This window comes from Canis aureus, chromosome 13 (genome assembly GCF_053574225.1).
Source record: "Canis aureus isolate CA01 chromosome 13, VMU_Caureus_v.1.0, whole genome shotgun sequence".
Classification (NCBI taxonomy): domain Eukaryota; kingdom Metazoa; phylum Chordata; class Mammalia; order Carnivora; family Canidae; genus Canis; species Canis aureus.
The window spans coordinates 43069533-43088290 of record NC_135623.1 but is presented as its reverse complement, the minus strand read 5'-3'; the positions used below and the strand labels follow the sequence as shown (position 1 = coordinate 43088290).

The 18758-nt window shown below is 39.2% G+C and overlaps 1 protein-coding gene across 9 annotated transcripts in view; it reads right to left on the bottom strand.

The window, feature by feature from the left end:
• Window positions 1–18758, bottom strand: part of CFAP54 (cilia and flagella associated protein 54) — a 291473-nt gene that overhangs the window by 26507 nt on the left and 246208 nt on the right. For 7 of the 9 annotated variants that reach the window (XM_077845903.1, XM_077845904.1, XM_077845905.1 and 4 more), the window contains one exon: window positions 13139–13297. In XM_077845903.1, coding sequence (XP_077702029.1) covers window positions 13154–13297 — 144 coding nt within the window. In that variant the 3' untranslated portion in view covers window positions 13139–13153. Of the gene's footprint in view, window positions 1–9225; window positions 9368–13138; window positions 13298–16501; window positions 16686–18758 lie in introns of those variants that run through there. The other 2 variants (XM_077845910.1, XR_013350783.1) reach the window with 2 other exon arrangements.

Here is an 18758-nt window from a genome sequence, read left to right as displayed (position 1 = left end):
CTATTTCTTTTTTTTTTCCCATCATCACCTACCTCTAATTCCCAGGAGGCAACTTAGAGGGGCTCATAAATCACAATCCCTCAAATAATTGAGGTTATTTGAAAAGACACAGGATGGCCACAACAGATAAGATTTACTTATGAATAAATACATTATTTTACTGTTAAAATACATATGTTACAGAATTCACACCAGAATAAATTTTTGGAAAATCATTTTTTTCTGAGAAGAGAACCCTGGGATAAATAGATTCAGACCCCAGAAAGGGATTTAAGCAGAGACGAATGGCTGAGAATTGAGAAATAAATGGAAAGAGAAATGAAAAGGAACCGAGAGTCAATGTCATATATTCTCCATTGTTGATGACATTGCCACAGCCTCTACTGTGTGGACACAGCCGTGTTTATATGTAGATATCTGAACCCAGAGGGATCTACCCATGGACAGGGGTGAATCAATCCAGTTCTCTATTATTATAATTTCATATAAGGAAGGGCGAGAGAAGAGAGCTATAGTGAGTACTGACTATAGGAGCTCAAGATCCTGATACAAACATGGAAAAGGCAGCCTTTGAGCCAGAGGTAAGATGAATAAGATAAGGAAACAGATAAGTGAGAACTTACACCCCCTGTAATAAGTAAGCACAGTCTTGGCTCCTGACTCACCAGTTCCATTTTCTGTGAGGCCCATTGCGTTAGTTTTCCAGTCCTTATGTATGAGCTTACTCATTATACCCTGCCACATACTGCCTCCTGCCACACCTACTCTACTTGAACAGTGTAAGTAGCCCTTCTTTACTTATAGCTAAAGGACTCATGACTATCTCTGACTGGCAGCTTGGTGATGTTGCCAGCATCCAGCAATAATTCATTTTTATGGTTATTTAATATATACATGTACCAGCATTCAGAAATATGAAAATGACAGTTCCATTAATTTTTTAAATAATTTTTTAATTTAAATTCAATTTGCTAATATACAGTATAACACCCAATGCTCATCCCATCAAGTGCCCTCTTTAGTGCCCATCACCCAATCACCCCATCCCCTCATCTACCTCCCCTTCTGCTACCCTTTGTTTGCCAGAGTTAGGAGTCTCTCATGGTTTGTCTCCCTCTCTATTTTTTCCCCAATCAGTTCCCCTCCTTTCCCTTATAGTCTCTTTCACTATTTCTTATATTGCACATATGAGTGAAACCATAAGTTCCATTGATTTTTAAATTATGACTCCCCAATGCTGATTAAAATCTGAAAGAAGCAAACCACTCAATTCACAGCCCCAAACAATACTATATTTGAGTTTTGATAAATGCAGGAACATAGAAAAAGACCACATTTTAGAGTTCCAAAACTATTTCTAATTCAATTCAATTTAACAAATATCTTTGAGATGCTGTGGAACACAAAGGTGAAGAAATAGACCCTATCCTCACAGTGTACAATGGCTGAGAAGAATAGATTCATACACATCTAAATAAAATGTCAAGCAGAATGTGGTCAGAACATGGATAGGAATATATTATAGGAACCTAGAGGTGGGAAAGAGGAATTGCAAAGAACAGGGAAGACTTCCTGGAGGAAGGTTCATGTGAACTGAGTCTTGAATGAATAGTAGGATTTCACTGGCAGACACTGGGGACAAGGGCATTCCAGATGGAGGGAGCCAAGTTAGCAACAGAACAGTGGATATGCAAGGAGCAAAAAGCATCTGATATGGTCTTTACTGTGGGTGTGTATAGGAAGCATGTCAGTAAGAATGATGAGAAATAAGGCTAGAGAAGTGAACTTATAACAGGACAAATGAAAGTAAGGAAATTGAGAGGCACTGGACTGAGGAAATAATGATCCAGCTGCTTTGAAAAGGTACTTCTGGCCATAGTTTAAAGGTGAACTGGACTCAGAAAGAGACAAAAGAAAGAGAAATTAACCAGGAGGCTAATTTCAAAATGTTTGGGTGTGAAGTGATCATGGCTAGAAGGGGGCCTGGTTCAGTGGGACCAAAAAAGGTGGAGGGCAAGCAGGGTATCCAGCACTGCTCAGGTGACACCACTTTCCTATGATGAACCTCACAGGCTCTTGGCCCACAGAGAGGATACCCCTGTCTGCACTCTGATTCTCTTATTTATCTCTATTTCTATTTCTAATTCGGTTCCTAGGACTGGTTAAAATATGTTTCCTTCCTATATGAAAGGTTTCAATAACAGCCATGATGCAGTAATGTCATGATTTCATCAAGTACTATCAAGCAAAGTCAGACTGTCTACATGATTAATCATTTCACGTAACAGATGAAGACAGCAATGTTACCTGATAAATAAACGCTTTCCACTACCTGTCTCAACATTTATCAAGCAGAAATTTCACCTCAGCAACATCCTATTTCTATGGCATTATTTGTAGTAAGCCATTACAAACATCCAAAGTTGGCTGATTGGATGCTGGGCTACCGCTGAAACATAGCCTTGAGCTCATCACACCAGGCAGAAAGCTGCCAGAGGTGTACTGTGCGTGGTTGGCAAGGGGCTGGGCAGGCACAGAATGACCCTTGTTCAATCTTTGCCATTGCTCCCTTAAAAAGGAGCATCTGTTAATTCTACAAGGATAGTTTTCTGAGTTACTTCAAAAATAATCATGCTGACTCTTTGACTTAGTTTAAATCCTCATCTCTTTCACCTATGGAAAAAGCTTCCTAAATTGTTTTCCATCCTCCAAACTCTTGCTTCCTCATCTCTCCTTCACATGCCACCAGGCTTATCTCAGCAAATCATAAGGTAGATCATGAAAAGCCCTTCCAGGTGCTGCCCCCTTTCTCTCCTACCACTTGTACTCAGCCCTGCCTTTTCATGGTTCTTCCCTACAGAACCAAGTTCACTCACCATTTTGTCATTCAATGCCTACTGTATGCATCCTAAGTGCCATAAGATGGTAATGAACAAGACCGAAAGAGAGTCCTTAAGGTGCTGATTGGTGGTCTAGTGGAGAGAAAAGGAGAGATAAGAGTCTTACAGCACCATGTGGTGAATCAGAGGAGGAAAAGCTTAATTCCACCCACCTCTTCAAGCCTCATCTCCCACTACATACCCCCGTTCTCCTGCCACAACAGATAGCTCATTGTTCCAAATATAACATTCAGTCCCTGACTTCACATTCCTTCTCTTGCTATATCCTCAGTCTGCTATGCATGCCCTCCAACTAAAAGCTTCCCAAGCAAGTACTAGAGAGACACTATGTGTTAGGCACTGGGCTAAACATTGGAGATAAGATGATGAATAAGACCTCCAGCAAAAGAATTTGTGGTCAAGAGAGAGAAAGAGACACAGAAACACATAACTGCCAAAACAATACAGTAAGGGTACAGGGTATTTTGTTGGAAGGCCACATGTGGATGTCACAGAGATTCTAAAGAACATGACAGTTGGGGAAAAGATTTAAAAGAAGTTTTGCTAAATAAATAAATAAATAAATAAATAAATAAATAAATAAAAGTTTTGCTATGTATTTTAAAAGGATTCCCTCTTGAATGTTCTTATGAGACACTCCATTAAGATTTAGATTATTTTCAATGGTTTTGTTTTTTAAATTTTTATTTATTTATGGTAGTCACAGAGAGAGAGAGAGAGGCAGAGACACAGGCAGAGGGAGAAGCAGGCTCCATGCACCAGGAGCCCGACGTGGGATTCGATCCCGGGTCTCCAGGATCGCGCCCTGGGCCAAAGGCAGGCGCCAAACCGCTGCGCCACCCAGGGATCCCGATTATTTTCAATGGTTTTGAACATCAGATTGATGCTTCTTTGAATGCCACATTTTGCTAAAAGAGGACCACCAGGTGGCTGGGCTCATTATGAATGACATCTGGGTACTTACAGCCATACTCATACAATGATTAAGCTCCTCCATGACAAAGGTTTAATTGTACTAATTTGTGTATGTCCTTATCTCCTCCCCAAGCCTGGAAAATTTTTGCTTATAATAGTACCTCAAAAAGAATTTGTTAATTGATGCTAATGTCCAATTTTATTTTTTTCTGTTTTCATGGTACTTTGATATTTGGGATACGTTGACATATATTAAGTTTTGTTTAAGATTTTATTTTGGGGGGTGGGGCACAGGAAAATAGAGAGAATCTCAAGTAGGCTCCACACCGAGCACAGAGCCCAAAGTGGAGGTTGATCTCACTATCCTGAGATCATGACCTCAGCCGAAATCAAGAGTCAAATGCTTAACTTATGGAGCTACACAGGTGCCCTGACAATATACAAATTTCAATTGCCTTTTACAATCCAGGCATCTCATAACTTTGTTCAACTAACCTTAGGTGAATTGGTGAACATATTTTAGGCTTCTCATATCAGTATGCTATTTTTCCAAATAATGTGTTTGTCTCTTAAAGTCAGTCTGGTTTACATATTTCATAATGCTTTAAAGTCCTTGGTAAGCTCTGAAGATATCCCTAAAGCTATGAATGACAGGTTAAAATAACTCAGTAATTCTGAGCCAGTGTTGTTCATTTTAGAAAGATACGCATAGTTTTCAAGCCAGAAGTGATGAGAACACCTGTTCTCTAGCCCTTTCGTTACATCTTAAACTAATATCTGTATTCTGAACTTCTTAGCTTATTCCAGACCATAGGCTTTGGGTGGGGAGGGGGAAACCAAAGGAAGAGAGAATAAGAAAGAGTTTAAGATTCATTATCCCCCATATCAACCAAAGGCACATTTTCTGGGCCTTTCTGTTTAATAACCCACCAAAAATCTATAGTGTGATAGAAATAAATAGAATAGATTATAGAGGTTATGAAATCCTGTCCAATTCCAGACTAGAATCGATCTCTTCAAGTGTCCTAGTTAACTTCTAATTAGCGTCAAGTGAAGGTTGGCATGACAACCAACTGGCAGATTTAGTCAATGGGATTTGTTAAAACACAGAATAAAGTTGCCTTTTCTTAAAAAGTTCCAGTTAGCATACTGGAAAAAAGAAAGAAAACTTTATACGTTCCTTCTATTTCCCAACTTTTCAAATGTTCTGAACTAATCTGTTTGCCAATTCACCTAAACAAATATTGGTTTGTCTTCCATTTGATGAGATTCCCTCATACATGGAACCAACAGAACTAAAACACATCTAAAAATGCCCTACTTAAAGCTGAAGAAACATTTTCTAAGTTGAAGAATAATTCAAAGATACAGGGGAGAATATCAGGTTTGAAAGCAGTTTTACTCAAAGACTGATTGATCCACTCGCATAGACCATTCCAGTTAGGACATGAAAGCAAGCCACATACCTTAGTTAAGGCAAGGTAGGGCCTCTGGATTCCTCTCTCTGCTTACATTCAACTGCTGCCTGTACTCCCATTTACTTGGTATTTATTTATACTCATAGTCAACCTCTTGACTGAGACGTTGGGCTCATTGTGATAAATTTGATACGTACATTGGACCCCAGGGAAATTCTAATGACTCACATTCCAACCAACAGGCACAGCTCTCCTGCTCAGAGCACTATTTTAGTTAAATGATCATTTTTAGAGATAAGAAGAAAATTAGTCCCAGAAAAAGTTAAGTGAGTGACCCTTCGTAGTAAAACCGAGTGGCAGAGCACAACCTAGACTTCCTGTTTGTATGGATGCTCACTCTCCTGCCTCAGACAATCTCAGCTGAAAAGACAAATGGGTTCAGGAGAAAATAATCCTTTTTCATAGATGAAGTGGATTCAGGGATAATCTTAGCAAAGAATATTCTGGATTATAGCTCAAAGACATTAATGTGATATGTTTGGTCTACAACTAAAAAACTGTGATTATGAAGTGATTTACAAAAGAAGTGCAAAAATGACACGAGAACTGAGTTTTTCTTGAAAACAGATATAAAAGGGAAACCAGGTACTTTATTAAAATATGTATGTTATTTTATTATGTTATATATAATCTCATGGGTTTAAGATATCTCATCTTATAGGGATCCCTGGGTGGCGCAGCGGTTTGGCGCCTGCCTTTGGCCCAGGGCGCGATCCTGGAGACCCGGGATCGAATCCCACGTCGGGCTCCCAGTGTATGGAGCCTGCTTCTCCCTCTGCCTGTGTCTCTGCCTCTCTCTCTCTCTGTGTGTGTGACTATCATAAATAAATTAAAAAAAAAAATTAAAAAAAAAAAAACAAGATATCTCATCTTATAGATTTATTATAAGTACTCTGTATATATCAGTAATTATCACGAAATACCTGGTAATTCATATGGTAACATACAAAGAGACTCAAAAGATTTTGGGATGTATAACCCAAAACCTAAGACATCAATTCTATGATAAATCCAAGCACACAGCAGAGGAGATGTAGGTATGGGAAAGCAGCATTTTGCAAAAACTAACTGTTCTTGCCTGATGAATCCTTTTATACCTAGGCTTGTTGCTTTCACAATAAAGAAAAATGCAGTCACTCACTCTACTGGAAATTCTTTGAATACTGGATTCAAAATGCCAACAAGTATATTCTGAAAATCAGGAGAGCTGCCAACTTTTATGTTTTCACATGAGTGCATAGATGAGGAAAACAACAACAAAAAAGAGCTAAACCTACACCTGAAACTAATGTAACATTGTGTGTCAACTATACCTCAATAAAAAGAAACGTTTAAAATGGCAAAAAAAAAATTAGAAAAAAGACAAAAAAAGAGCTATACCAATACTATTCTTTAAGAATTAAAAATGATTTGTTATTGGTAATTGAATATTAACCTAGCAAAAAATGATTTAAGGAAAAAGAGCAGACCAAAAAAGAAGGGAAGATCCTAAAATCTTAAAGGAGGGGGGGGGGCAAGAGCCAGGCCCCAACTGGCTGGAAATTCAACCAGGAAAGCAGCAAAAGGCAGTCCCAGAATTAGACTGTGAGGCAGGCACTGGGGGAAAGAAGTCCCCAAATAGACAAGAAATAAAGGAAATGAGATATTATGCGACAAGCATCAACACTTGGGTAAAAATCTATGGATGAACATGTGAAAATGTAATGATCAGAAGAAAGTTAAGGAAAAAAGACAAGTCAAGAAGAATCAAAGCTCATATATGAAAGGAAAATAACCATAGTATACTATTTGACTTGGCTGCAATAGTGTAAACACCAAATATCGATTTAACCAAATTCTGTGATATAATACTCAAGAAAGGGGAAAGGATAAGTTGGGGAGAAGTATAAATGAATTAAATCCTTATATACTATAATAAAACCAACAGATATTATCTCAAATTGATACATCAAAGAAAAAAAGAACAATTAGTTCTAGATATTAGCACTATTCTGGCTTTCCTCCTTCCAAGTCAGTAGAATGTGACATATTTGGCCAATGAAATATTAGTGGAAGTGACATGACAGAAACTGTAAGAGCCAGTGTGTGATTCACCCCCTTTCTTTGTCTCCTGTTGCTGTGACTGGTGTTTTTTGTTTTTTTTTTTTTTTTTTTTTTTTTTTTTTAGGTTTTATTCATTTATTCATGAGAGACAGCGAGACTGAGAGGCAGAGACACAGGCAGAGGGAGAAGCAGGCCCTCTGCTGGAAGCCCCATGTGATATTTGATCCCAGGACCCCGGGATCACAACCGGAGCTGAAGGCAGATGCCAACTGCTGAGCCACTCAGGTGCCCTGTGACTGGTAATATTTCATATGATGGATGTGCTACCAGCCTGGATGCTGGCCTGAGGAGATATGGAGCAGAGCCTCACTCAGCCCACTTGGATTTGAAGGCTGTTTCTTACGGAATTTTTCATGACTGATACTACTTATTATTATAGACATGGAAGTAAATAACAAGTGAAACAGCTGAAAGAGTTGAAAATGGTTGCCTCTGCAGAACAGGACTATGTAATGAGGAGAGGTTGGCTAGGAGGAGCTTGTCCCTTTTCAGGAAGTCTTGTAGAGCAATTTGATTTTGAAAATGGCCACAATAACTACAGAATCTATACCTCAAGAAATTAGATTTATGCGCAAATGGAAATTCAAAGAGCAAATGAATACGGGACAACAAATATCTCTCTGCTCCTTTCATTTCCACAGACGGTAAGGAATTGCTACTTCACTCCTGAAGGAGGAGACATCCAGCTTCAGACTTGTAACTAATCTGCTTGGTAAGTTTGGAAAAAGCAAAAGAACATGCTAGTTCAGCCCCTTCTGGGAAATCTTTGCTTTTATTTCTGGAGGCACCCTGCCTGCAGGACTGTTGGTCTTGGCTCCTGTGTGCAGTAAGCCCAGTGGGGGCAGAAGGGCAGTGGAGAATCCTATGGTTACACATGTGTGATGAGATGGGCAAGTCTAGCTCATTCAGGGGTGAGATATTAGTAAGCTCATTTGGTCACAGACCTAAAGCCACGTTTGCTAACCAGTCAGCTTTACCAGCAATGATGCTGATATTTTGATCTCCACTACTCATCTCCTATATCCCATTCCTCAACTGGGTTCAGAACTCAGGAAGGGTAAAAGAGATTTGACCCTCTTCTCCAAACACATTATACCAATCACCACAGAAACCACTCAACTGGGTGATCAAATGAATAATGCATCATTAAGATGTGTAAACTTTGTTTTTGTTGTTCAATAAATATACATGCAAAGAAAAAGTCTGAGAGATATATGCTTATCTATATTTTCTAGTTTTCCTTCACACATTTCTTGAGTAACAAAAATGTTCAAACAATAGACTTAAGAATAAAGAGTAAAAGGCGATGACTGGGTGGCTCAGTCAGTTAAGCAGCTGACTTCAGCTCAGGTAATGATCCCAAGGCCCTGGGGTCAAGCCCCATGTTGTCATGCTCCTCGCTTGGCAGGATGCCTGCTTCTCCCTCTCCCTCTGCCCCTCCTCCTGCTCATGTTCTCTCTCTCTCTCAAATTAAAAAGAAAAAAAAACCAAAAAAAAAAGGGTAAATGAATAATATAAAGTTACAAAGCATTGTTTTTTGGGATTCATAGTGATATCTGAATGATTTCTCTAGATTGCCTTTGTTTTCATTCATCATCAGATTCTTATAATTGGTAGGCTTAGAAGAGCTTTGAAGGAAACACTACCTATGTGTCCAAAAAACATTGGATCGTACCTGATACTCCAAAGAGAGAAAACAATAGAACCACAAAGTTCAAATTTAGTTACATAGCTTTGATGAAGTAAAAAAAAAAAATCACATCAATAATTATATAAAATGACATTCATGCTGCAATAGTAATGCAATTTTCTATTATTTAATAACTTACTTCCATTTCCTTATCAATTGATTTCTCTTCCATTTCTTTCATTTCAGATACATTTTCATCTGAAGTAATTTCAGGAGTTGTTGGCAATGATATTTCAGCTATTTGCTTAAGATTAGATAGTTTCTCATGAATTGAAATAACTCTAAAAATAATAAATACATATTTTACTTGAAGAAATAAGAAAGGCATTCATTTATTCCCAGAATCAATAATATGTGTAAAGTAAGTCCTCAGTTATTTAACACTTGGATTTCTGACATTCCCAAACATCATTCATTCAATCATTTATTCATTCAAGAAACATGAGCAAAGAGACACAATTCTAAGCTCCATAATCTTTATGATCTAGTTATACACTCAGATAGATATAAAATGACTGGCAAAGGCACAATGGCAGAAAGGTACACATCCAAAATACTGCTTAAGATAAAAATAAAGGAAATAAAACCCATGTGGGCAAAGAAAGTCCAGGAAATGACAGTTTGCTCCTGTATAAATCTTGATGCCATGATATGATTGCCTTGCTGACCTGAAGTAAGAATTACAGCAAGTTAGGCATGGTTCAAAAAGGCCAATCAGGGCAGCCCAGGTGGCTCAGCAGTTTAGCGCCGCCTTCAGCCCAGGGCCTGATCCTGGAGACCTGAGATCGAGTCCCACATCAGGCTCCCTGTATGGAGCCTGCTTCTCCCTCTGCCTGTGTCTCTGTATCTCTCTCTCTCTCTCTCTCTCTCTATGTCTCTCATGAATGAAAAAATAAAATCTTTAAAAAAAAAGGCCAATAAATGAGGCCACAGGAATGCACAGTACATTGTTGGGAGAGAGGTGGAAGGGTAGGTAGAAGAATCAAGACAGAAGGAAAAGCAAAAGCCAAGAAGGAAGGCAGAGGACACAGGGGCAATTATATCAAAGACGGAAAGCTTCTGGAGCCACAGGCCAGGGAACAGTGGATCCTCTGAAGGCAGAGGTAAATGGATGGATGAGGGAGTCAGGAGATGGAAAAGCGTTTGAAGCTGCTGAAGGAGGCAAACAGCCACCTGCATGGCCTTTAGTGATTCCATGCTACAGGCACAGCACATGTGTGCACACGTATGCATGTGTACACCACTGTGGGTGTCCCCACCAATGGAGAGAGGAAAACTTTTATAAGACATAACTGATCCATAAAAGCAAACTGCCATCAGGAATAGAGTCAGGAATGTCAATTCTCTTGTCCCACAGGGCCCTCACCTGCAGCATGGGATAATGCTTGATTATCATAATGATGGTTCTCGGCAATATGAGATGAAAAAGAACCTTTAATTAAATAAGAGGATTTAAAATTGCATGTTTAAAAAACTCTACTATAAAAAAGGTAATGGATAAAATGTAAAAATCTGTTATTAAAAGTTTACTTGGAATACATCGATTAAAAAAAAAAGGGGGTCATCTCCAATAGTGCTAGAAAAACTGCCTGGTGCATTGGAGAGAGAATAGGACTCAAAGGACCTGGGTGGGTCACGCTTGGTTCCATCACACACCAGCATGGGACCCTGGACAAATCACCTAACTTCTCTGGTCCTGACATTCCTCCTACTGCAAGACTGGAACTATAAAACCCACTTCATTTACTTCACAGCATTTTGTAAGAAATGACATAACTACATTCATTCTTAAACATAAGAAACCACGTGAAAGAAAGATGATACTCTAACACACCATTCTTCATGCTAATAATACCTGGAGAAAGAATTCTTATTTCTCTTTCAAAAATAACATAGCTTTCCTTTCTAATATATGGTATTGCAGGATGGATCAACTATCCTTTGATGTTTGGGTTTCAGCTTGTCAATGAATGTCCAGAGCTGCACTATCTGCTTCAAAAATAAATGGCCTGGTCCAACTCTGTAAAAAGCAGGCTGAGACCAAGCAGAGCAGGCTGGGCCCCTTGTGCAAGATGCAACATCAGAGGATCTAGCTTCTCAGCTTCAGGCCCCAAGCCTTCTGACCCCATTTGCCCCAACGTCTTGCCCACATACATCTTCACCTCTCTGTCCACATCAAAGCTGGGTCCAGCTTTTGAACTCCTACATTGGCCCATGAACAAATATCCATCATCCCATTTGGGTTGGACCAGCTGCCTACAGCCTCTGCTCTCATTTCCTGACTCATGAGCACTCACTCTACCTGGCTGCTGGGGCCGAGAGGCAGGACCCAGCCAGGAGTAGAAATGTGGGTGGTGGGAAACCTGAAGGCAGAGACAGTAGGTAGGGAGCTGGATCTTGGTTAGAAGAGTTTAATTAGATAGAATAACACAAATCTTTAGGCGTGTTTATTGAGAACAGTATCTTTTCCTTTGTTGTGGTAAAAAAAAATGCAAATAATTAAAATAGGTTTTTCTTGGTGAGTACTTAATTTGGAGATTAGGAAATGAAATGAAGGAGGGCTGCCCAATTTGAAGGCTATTCAGGTCTCTTCTCTAGCCTATTTTTTCTGATCTGTTGTACTCTTACTTTGCCTCCTGAATGATGGTCAACAGGAGCAAGTTCCCACATACTGATCCCATCTTGACCCTCCTAGGAGCACAAGGAATGCCGGCCTCAGCGAGAGACAGACGCCACTTTGCCCCGTGCCACCGAAGGACAGCTTAGCTGAGAAACTGTCAGGCACGCTCCCATGTGTTTACCTCGGTGACTGCTGCATGTCCCTAATCTTAGGAAACCTACCATGGCTCATAAACACTCCAAGTTAAGAACTTGTTGGAACAAAAGAGAATTCTGTCAGTTTGATTACATTCTACTCTGCAGAAATTATAATCATTTACATATGATTCTGAAAAAAAAAATCCTGCCATTTTTCTGGCTACAAAGCAAGTGTTTAATTTCCTAACTTTGTTGCTTAGCTGGGCTAGTATATGTCCCATGTCTAGAATTTCTGCCTCACTGAGAAAAAAAAAAAAAATGGAAATTTGAATAATTGAAAATATGCCAGCTCTTGAAACATCTCTTGTTTTATTCTCTTTTATGGCGAGGCCAAGAAGTCCTTCAAAATGAAAACCATGGAGCATGAACAAAGCTCATCAGGGAAGAACAGAGAAGCACCCAGTCTCTGTTCACTAAGCACTTACGAGGTGCCCAGCAGTGCACAGAGTTGACACTGACAGACACAGAGGTTAATAATGAGACCTGACCTGACATTTGCCCAGTGCTTTTGGCCTTTCAGGGTATGTGCACACACTGTCCTGCTTGATCTTAACAACAACCTCGAAAGGCAGGCAGAGTAGATATTATTTCCATTTTACAACTGAGGAAGTGGAGGCTGAGGTCACAAGGGCAAGGAACAATGGAATCAATACTAAATTAACTAAGCAATGAAAAATTTAAAAACAGACTAGGAATTTGGTAAATTCTTGGGAAAAGAGAGAAACCAGGCATGAGCAAAATTAGGGATATGCCCTGTTTGATGGAGAGGAAGGAAGACAACCTAGATGAGGCAGAGACTACTGATGTGGGGAACAATATAAATTAGGATCTGACATAGGGCAAGGGAGGTGGTGGACTTTGTCCTTAATGTTGCAACCCAAAACAGAGCCACATGTTATTTTTTAAACACATCTCAAATTTCAGAAAAATATAATACAGACAGTATCCTTGTACTCTTTATCATCTTTATGATGCATTAGGAACTGTTTCTCCAAATCTAAGTACTCTTATTATTATACCCACTTCATTGATAGGGGTAGGTTAAGCACAAAGAGGTTAAGTAACGTGCTCAAGGTTGCAAGGTGCACCACTGGCATTTGAACCAAAGTGGGCTGGATTCAGAGTCCATGCTCTTAACCACTACAATATCATACTCCTCTAAATAAAAGGTAGATTCTTCTAAAAAAGGCTTCTAAAAGTTCTGTGATTTACCTTGTACATTACTAAAACAGCCTATCCCAATGAAAAAATCAGCAGAGTTGTAGAAAATTCACCATTACTTGCCTGTTCAGTGGAAGCCACAAAGAGCCAATACAGACATTGCTAGAAGTGCTATTAGGTGCAGCATCTGAAATATTCTGAGGCTTCATATTATATGCATACAACAATAAAACCTATAAGAAAATTAAAGGACATAAAATGTGGCATCAAAATTACATTTTGCTTCAAAATAATATCATTAAATTTTAAAGTTTTCCTTTGAAAGAGAAAACAATATTTTTTTCAATTCACTTTAAACAACTTTTTTTCAGTAGGCTCTATGCCCAATGTGGTGCTTCAACTTACAACCCTGAGACCAAAGAGTCTCATGCTCTATAGACTGAGCCAGCCAGGTGCCCCCTCAATTCACTTTCAAGAAGAATACTATGAACGAGAATTGTATGAAGTTTATGATGTAAAATAAATGCCATTTGATAATAATATTATTTTTGAAGGGTATCATTTGTTATTGCAATTAAGTTTAAATCTCAGTCTTCGAAGGCCCTCTATATATTGGAAATATGTACCTGGTGACTATCCAACCTTGTTTCTTATTACTTCTCAATATGCACTTTCCCCACCAGTGGTCATAGCTGCTCTGTGCATCATTTACACTTCTCCTTTCCTCTTTCCATTATTCAACCTACACACAGCATTTTGGTCCCCACTTCTAATGTAGAACTTCTACTAATGACTCATGCTCTGGTAATTTCCCTGTTGTTTGCATTTTGACAATCTTTAAAGGCAATTCCATATATTCTAGTACCTATTTATGGCCATCTTCACAGAATTTGAGATTCACAGAACCTTAGAGAGGATCTTGTCTAAGGCCCTCACTTCAGATATAAAAAAACTCAGGCCCAGAGCTGCCAGTCAAAATTGACTAATTAAGCACATGCATTTATCTCTGCTTCCTTGATAGTCAAACTAAAATAAGAGTAAAGTATGCATTTAAAAAGGCATAAATCTACAAAGACAGACAAGAAGAGACAAGGTAAAGGAGACAGGAGGTGTTAGCAACATGTTGAACGACAGAATGTACTCAGAAGAGCACTGGGTGATTCAGAAAAAAGGAAAGGCTGTGTCCTGACTGCCTTGGGAGGGGTTGCCAACAATGAGCATGACGGAGAGCCCTGGAAAGGCTTAGGAACTGGAGACGTCAGGTATCTTAATCTCTCTCCTATCCCTTCGACAAGCCCATGCAACCAGATTTCCCCATTTCACTTAACTCCTCTCTGGCCAAATGTCTTCCATTTTCCTCTCTGCCGAGGCTAAATCAGAGACTTATCCTCAGGGGAGTTAGGTACAGGAATGAGATGCTGAACTGAAGACACTAGAGGGGCACCTGGGTGGTTCAATTGGTTAAGCATGCAACTCTTGGTTCAGCTCAGATCATCATCTCAGGGTTGTAGGATAAAGCTCCACATCAGGCTGTATGCTCAGCACAGAGTCTGCTTAAGACTCTCCCACCACTAGCACACACTTCGTAAAATAAATAAATAAATCTTAAAAAAAAAAAAAAAGAAAAGAAAAGAAAACATTGGAATTAAGTCAAAGCCTGTGTTCTCAACAAGAGACATCCCCTACCCCACTGCGGGCCCTGCCCGTGATGTAGGAAACCAGACAGAAATTGAAAAGCATCCTCTTTAAGGAAACTGACCAAACAAAGAGAAAAGACCTATGGGCACTGACATTTCAGCATCCTACAATGAAACTGCTGGCTCCTGCAGTTACCTTACAATGAGGTCTATAAATCAATAAGTCTGACCTGATACACTTTTTAGCACCTTCAAATATGAATGAATAGCCAAGGGTCACTAGACATGAAATGAAAGGTAGAGACCAAAACTAATAAAAAAAAGGAACTTGAAGAATCAGGTATAAGATGGAGAGCAGAAAAAAACTTCAATGAAACCATAATTGAGAACTTCAAAGAGAATAAAGACAATATTTCCTCTGTGAATCCAGAACACAGTGCTGTTAAAATGAACAGAGAACAAGAAAAAGCTCTTAAAAACTAAAAAAAATATATATATGATCACAACAACTGAGTAATCAACCAAAGATATGAAATATAAGGTTGAATATATATCTCCCCAGAAGTAAACCTAAACTTTATTTTTTTTTTTTTATTTTATTTTTTTTTTTTTTTTAATTTTTTTTTTTTTATTTATTTATGATAGTCACAGAGAGAGAGAGAGGCAGAGACATAGGCAGAGGGAGAAGCAGGCTCCATGCACCGGGAGCCTGATGTGGGATTCGATCCCGGGTCTCCAGGATCGCGCCCTGGGCCAAAGGCAGGCGCCAAACCGCTGCGCCACCCAGGGATCCCTAAACCTAAACTTTAAAACACAGGTAACAGGGGGAAAAAAGAGGAGGAAAAAATTGATAAATTCAATATTTGAATAATAATTCTAGAAGGTATAGAGATAATCAGAGGGAGGAAATTATCAAAGAAAAATATTCTTCTTGAACTAAAGGCTATACTTTCCAGATTGAAAGGGGCACAATGGATGAAAGTGGTACACCAAGGCTCATCATGGAATTTCAGAATAAGGGGGACAAAAGAAAGATCCCCAGAGCTTCCAGAGGAAAAAAAAAATCAAAAGAAAGAACTAGGAATCAGAATAGGAGCAGACTTAACAGCAGTGCAGGATTGCCAGAGACAGTGGAGCAATGTCTCCCATGTTTTTAGGGAAAATAATTTTCAACTTAGAATTATGCCTAAAGAATAATGAAGTCAGCATTAAAATGATGACTTTCTGTCGGACACTCAAGGTCTTTTCTATTCTGTGTAAGCATAGGGTCAATCTCGGTCAATCTGTTGCAACCTGTTCACACCTCAGGGGACTGTAGTCATGGTATTGGCCCTTGGCCAAACCTGAATGAAATGTACTACTGCAGTCCTGTCCTTGATTCTGAAGCACCAGGAGGCAGCCTGTGCCATCCTGTCAGCATTTTGGTAGAAAATATACATATTGATGATTTGCATCTGCATTCTATTGTTCTCTTCTTTTCTATCACTAAATCTGATCCTATGCATGGTTTTGACCACATGAACAGAGTTATGAAAGACTTTTCCTCAGATGAGACATCAGCCCTCTTGAGACCAAGATATCTTACCATATTTTGGTGCTTATGATCTGTAGATGAAGTGTGTCCTGTGCAACTGAGCAAGGACCCTGGCAACTGCTCCTGGGCATCTTGGATCTTTCTAATGGTTGTCTTTGCTTACTTTATCCTGCCACACCTTATCCTTTACCAAAATCTTCCATGAATATACTTTGTGGAATATATTATATGGTATATCCTTTGAATAATCAGAACCTCCAACACACCGTTTTTGGGGAAGCTGGAAGATGTATTCATTCCACACAAGAGAGCAAGTCAAGACAGAGAGAAACATGGGACCCAGGGAACCCATCTCAGAAAGAGATGAAGGAATTCTCAGAAGGAAGGCAAATGGGCTCTTATGTTGGTATCTGAGCCAGGAGAGCAATCAATCCAGTTTGGAGAATATCTCTGAAAACAAAGACAATAAAATAATGAGAGACAAGTTGATGAGTGTGACCATACAGAGAAGAACTGTATGTTCTCTGAAAGTTTAGGAAGAATGAGAGATTTTAGAATACAGAGAACACTAAGTTAAACAACAACAACAAAACAACAACAACAACAACAAAAAAAAAAGCAGGTTTTTTTTTTTTCTTTAGAAGATGGAAAGGAAGGAAATAGTACCTTATCTGGTTCAGCTGTGAGTGATTTTACATAGTTGTAAACATTGGCTATTGGTTTAAGAATTGTGATAGAATTCATTTAAGAGAATGTGTGGAAGAGAGAATGTATGTGAGGGGGAAAAGAGGTTGATATTAGCCTTCATCTTCCACAGTAGTATGTGAGTTTGATCACTCAAGGAATTATCATGTGAGCATGTAATGTAGATATATGGCGGGGGGGGGGGGGGAACCTAAACAAACAGAGACAGCTGAGAGTTAAAAGTAGTTGTATCTAATGGTGGAATTCAGAGATGTGGACAGCTAGACAAAGAAATATACTTTTTATTCGTTAAAAGTCTTTTAAATTTGGTTTTTCAAACTATGGTAAATTTGATGAAACATTTCTGAAATGAAAATGTAATGAGTCCCAGAGAGATTAGTCTGTCTTATGGTGTTGCTGTTGTTTTGTATTTGTTAGCCTTGACTCCCAAACTAGCATATGAAATCCCTGTGACAGAAGTGACATCTTGGACTTTTTTAGTAGTGCTTGCAGCACCTGCTTCATGTTAATTAATATCTTTATATTTCTGAAATTTTCATTCCATCTTTTAAGAGCTAATGAAGTTCCCCAAAGCACATTAGTGGAAAAATTTAAATAGACAACATACTTAAATTTAACCCCTGATAATGAAAATGACTTACTCCCTCCTCAGGCTGACACTTGTCAATGGCTTTGAAATGCAACTTTAAAGCCTTTTCTATCTGAGTATATCACAACTGAATTCAAAGTTTAACAGTCTGAAATCAAAATGGACTTGGATAAAATAGGGCAGTGGTTGAACAACAGAACACTAAGCTCACTTGCATATTTGTTGTGAGCCTGGGCTTTGGGGCCAGAATGCCTGAATTTGCTCCCACCACTGTGTGATCTGGGCAAATTATGAAAGTGTTGTGCCTTTAATTCCTCATTTGTAAATGGAAGTGTGGTAATGCCCATCCCTTGGATCGTGTGAGGATTCAATGGGTCAATGTGAAGTGCTTAGAGCATCACTACTGTGGTTGCGACCGTCATGCCCACTCCTGGCTCCTCACCCTCCCTTGCTTGGTACCTCTATGGAGAATTCTCCATAGTCTTTAAGACCCACTACTAAACCCAAGCTAGTTTCCTGTATGACTTCCCAGGCTGTCCTCATTGAATCCATGTGCTTAGTTCTATTCCCAAATTGTCCTCACTCCTCAGGGATAAGTGTCACCCTGTAACACTTTACATACTCAGGATTGAATTCTGCAGGACACAATACACCAATGACGACATTTCCAATGCTCCTTAGTCACTTCTGCAAAGACTTGTTTTTCAATGGCAAAGAAGTGATGTGATCTTGACAAACATTGAGGAATACTGTATTTAAAATTGGCTTGAATGCAGAATCCCTTACAGCCCTGCAATGGGTGAAAAAAGAGCCCCTCCTCTACTAGATGGAGTTGATTCATTACTTCCCCACCTTGGTATCTTAGTCACCTAACAAAGTGCCTGCCATATAGTATGTACTCAATCAATGTTTTATTAATTAGTTAGTAAGCAGCTAAGTTATATGCATGTTATAAAGAAATCCATATGAAGAACTAGAAGACTATGGTCCCCATGTCCATTTTTGTCATTAATAAGTTGTGGCATTGGTCAAGTCACTTTACCTACATGGGGCTTGGCTCCCTCATGTGTAAAATGAGGGCATCAAATAGACAGTCTCTTAGTTTCTCTTCATTTCTGAAATTTTATTTGGGTGGTACTAAGAGAAGTCAGAGAAGTTTTCCAGTGGGAGCTGTGTAAGCCTCAATGCAGTAGCTTCTTGGAGTGGGGTGTTTTGGTAGCCCTGGCCTA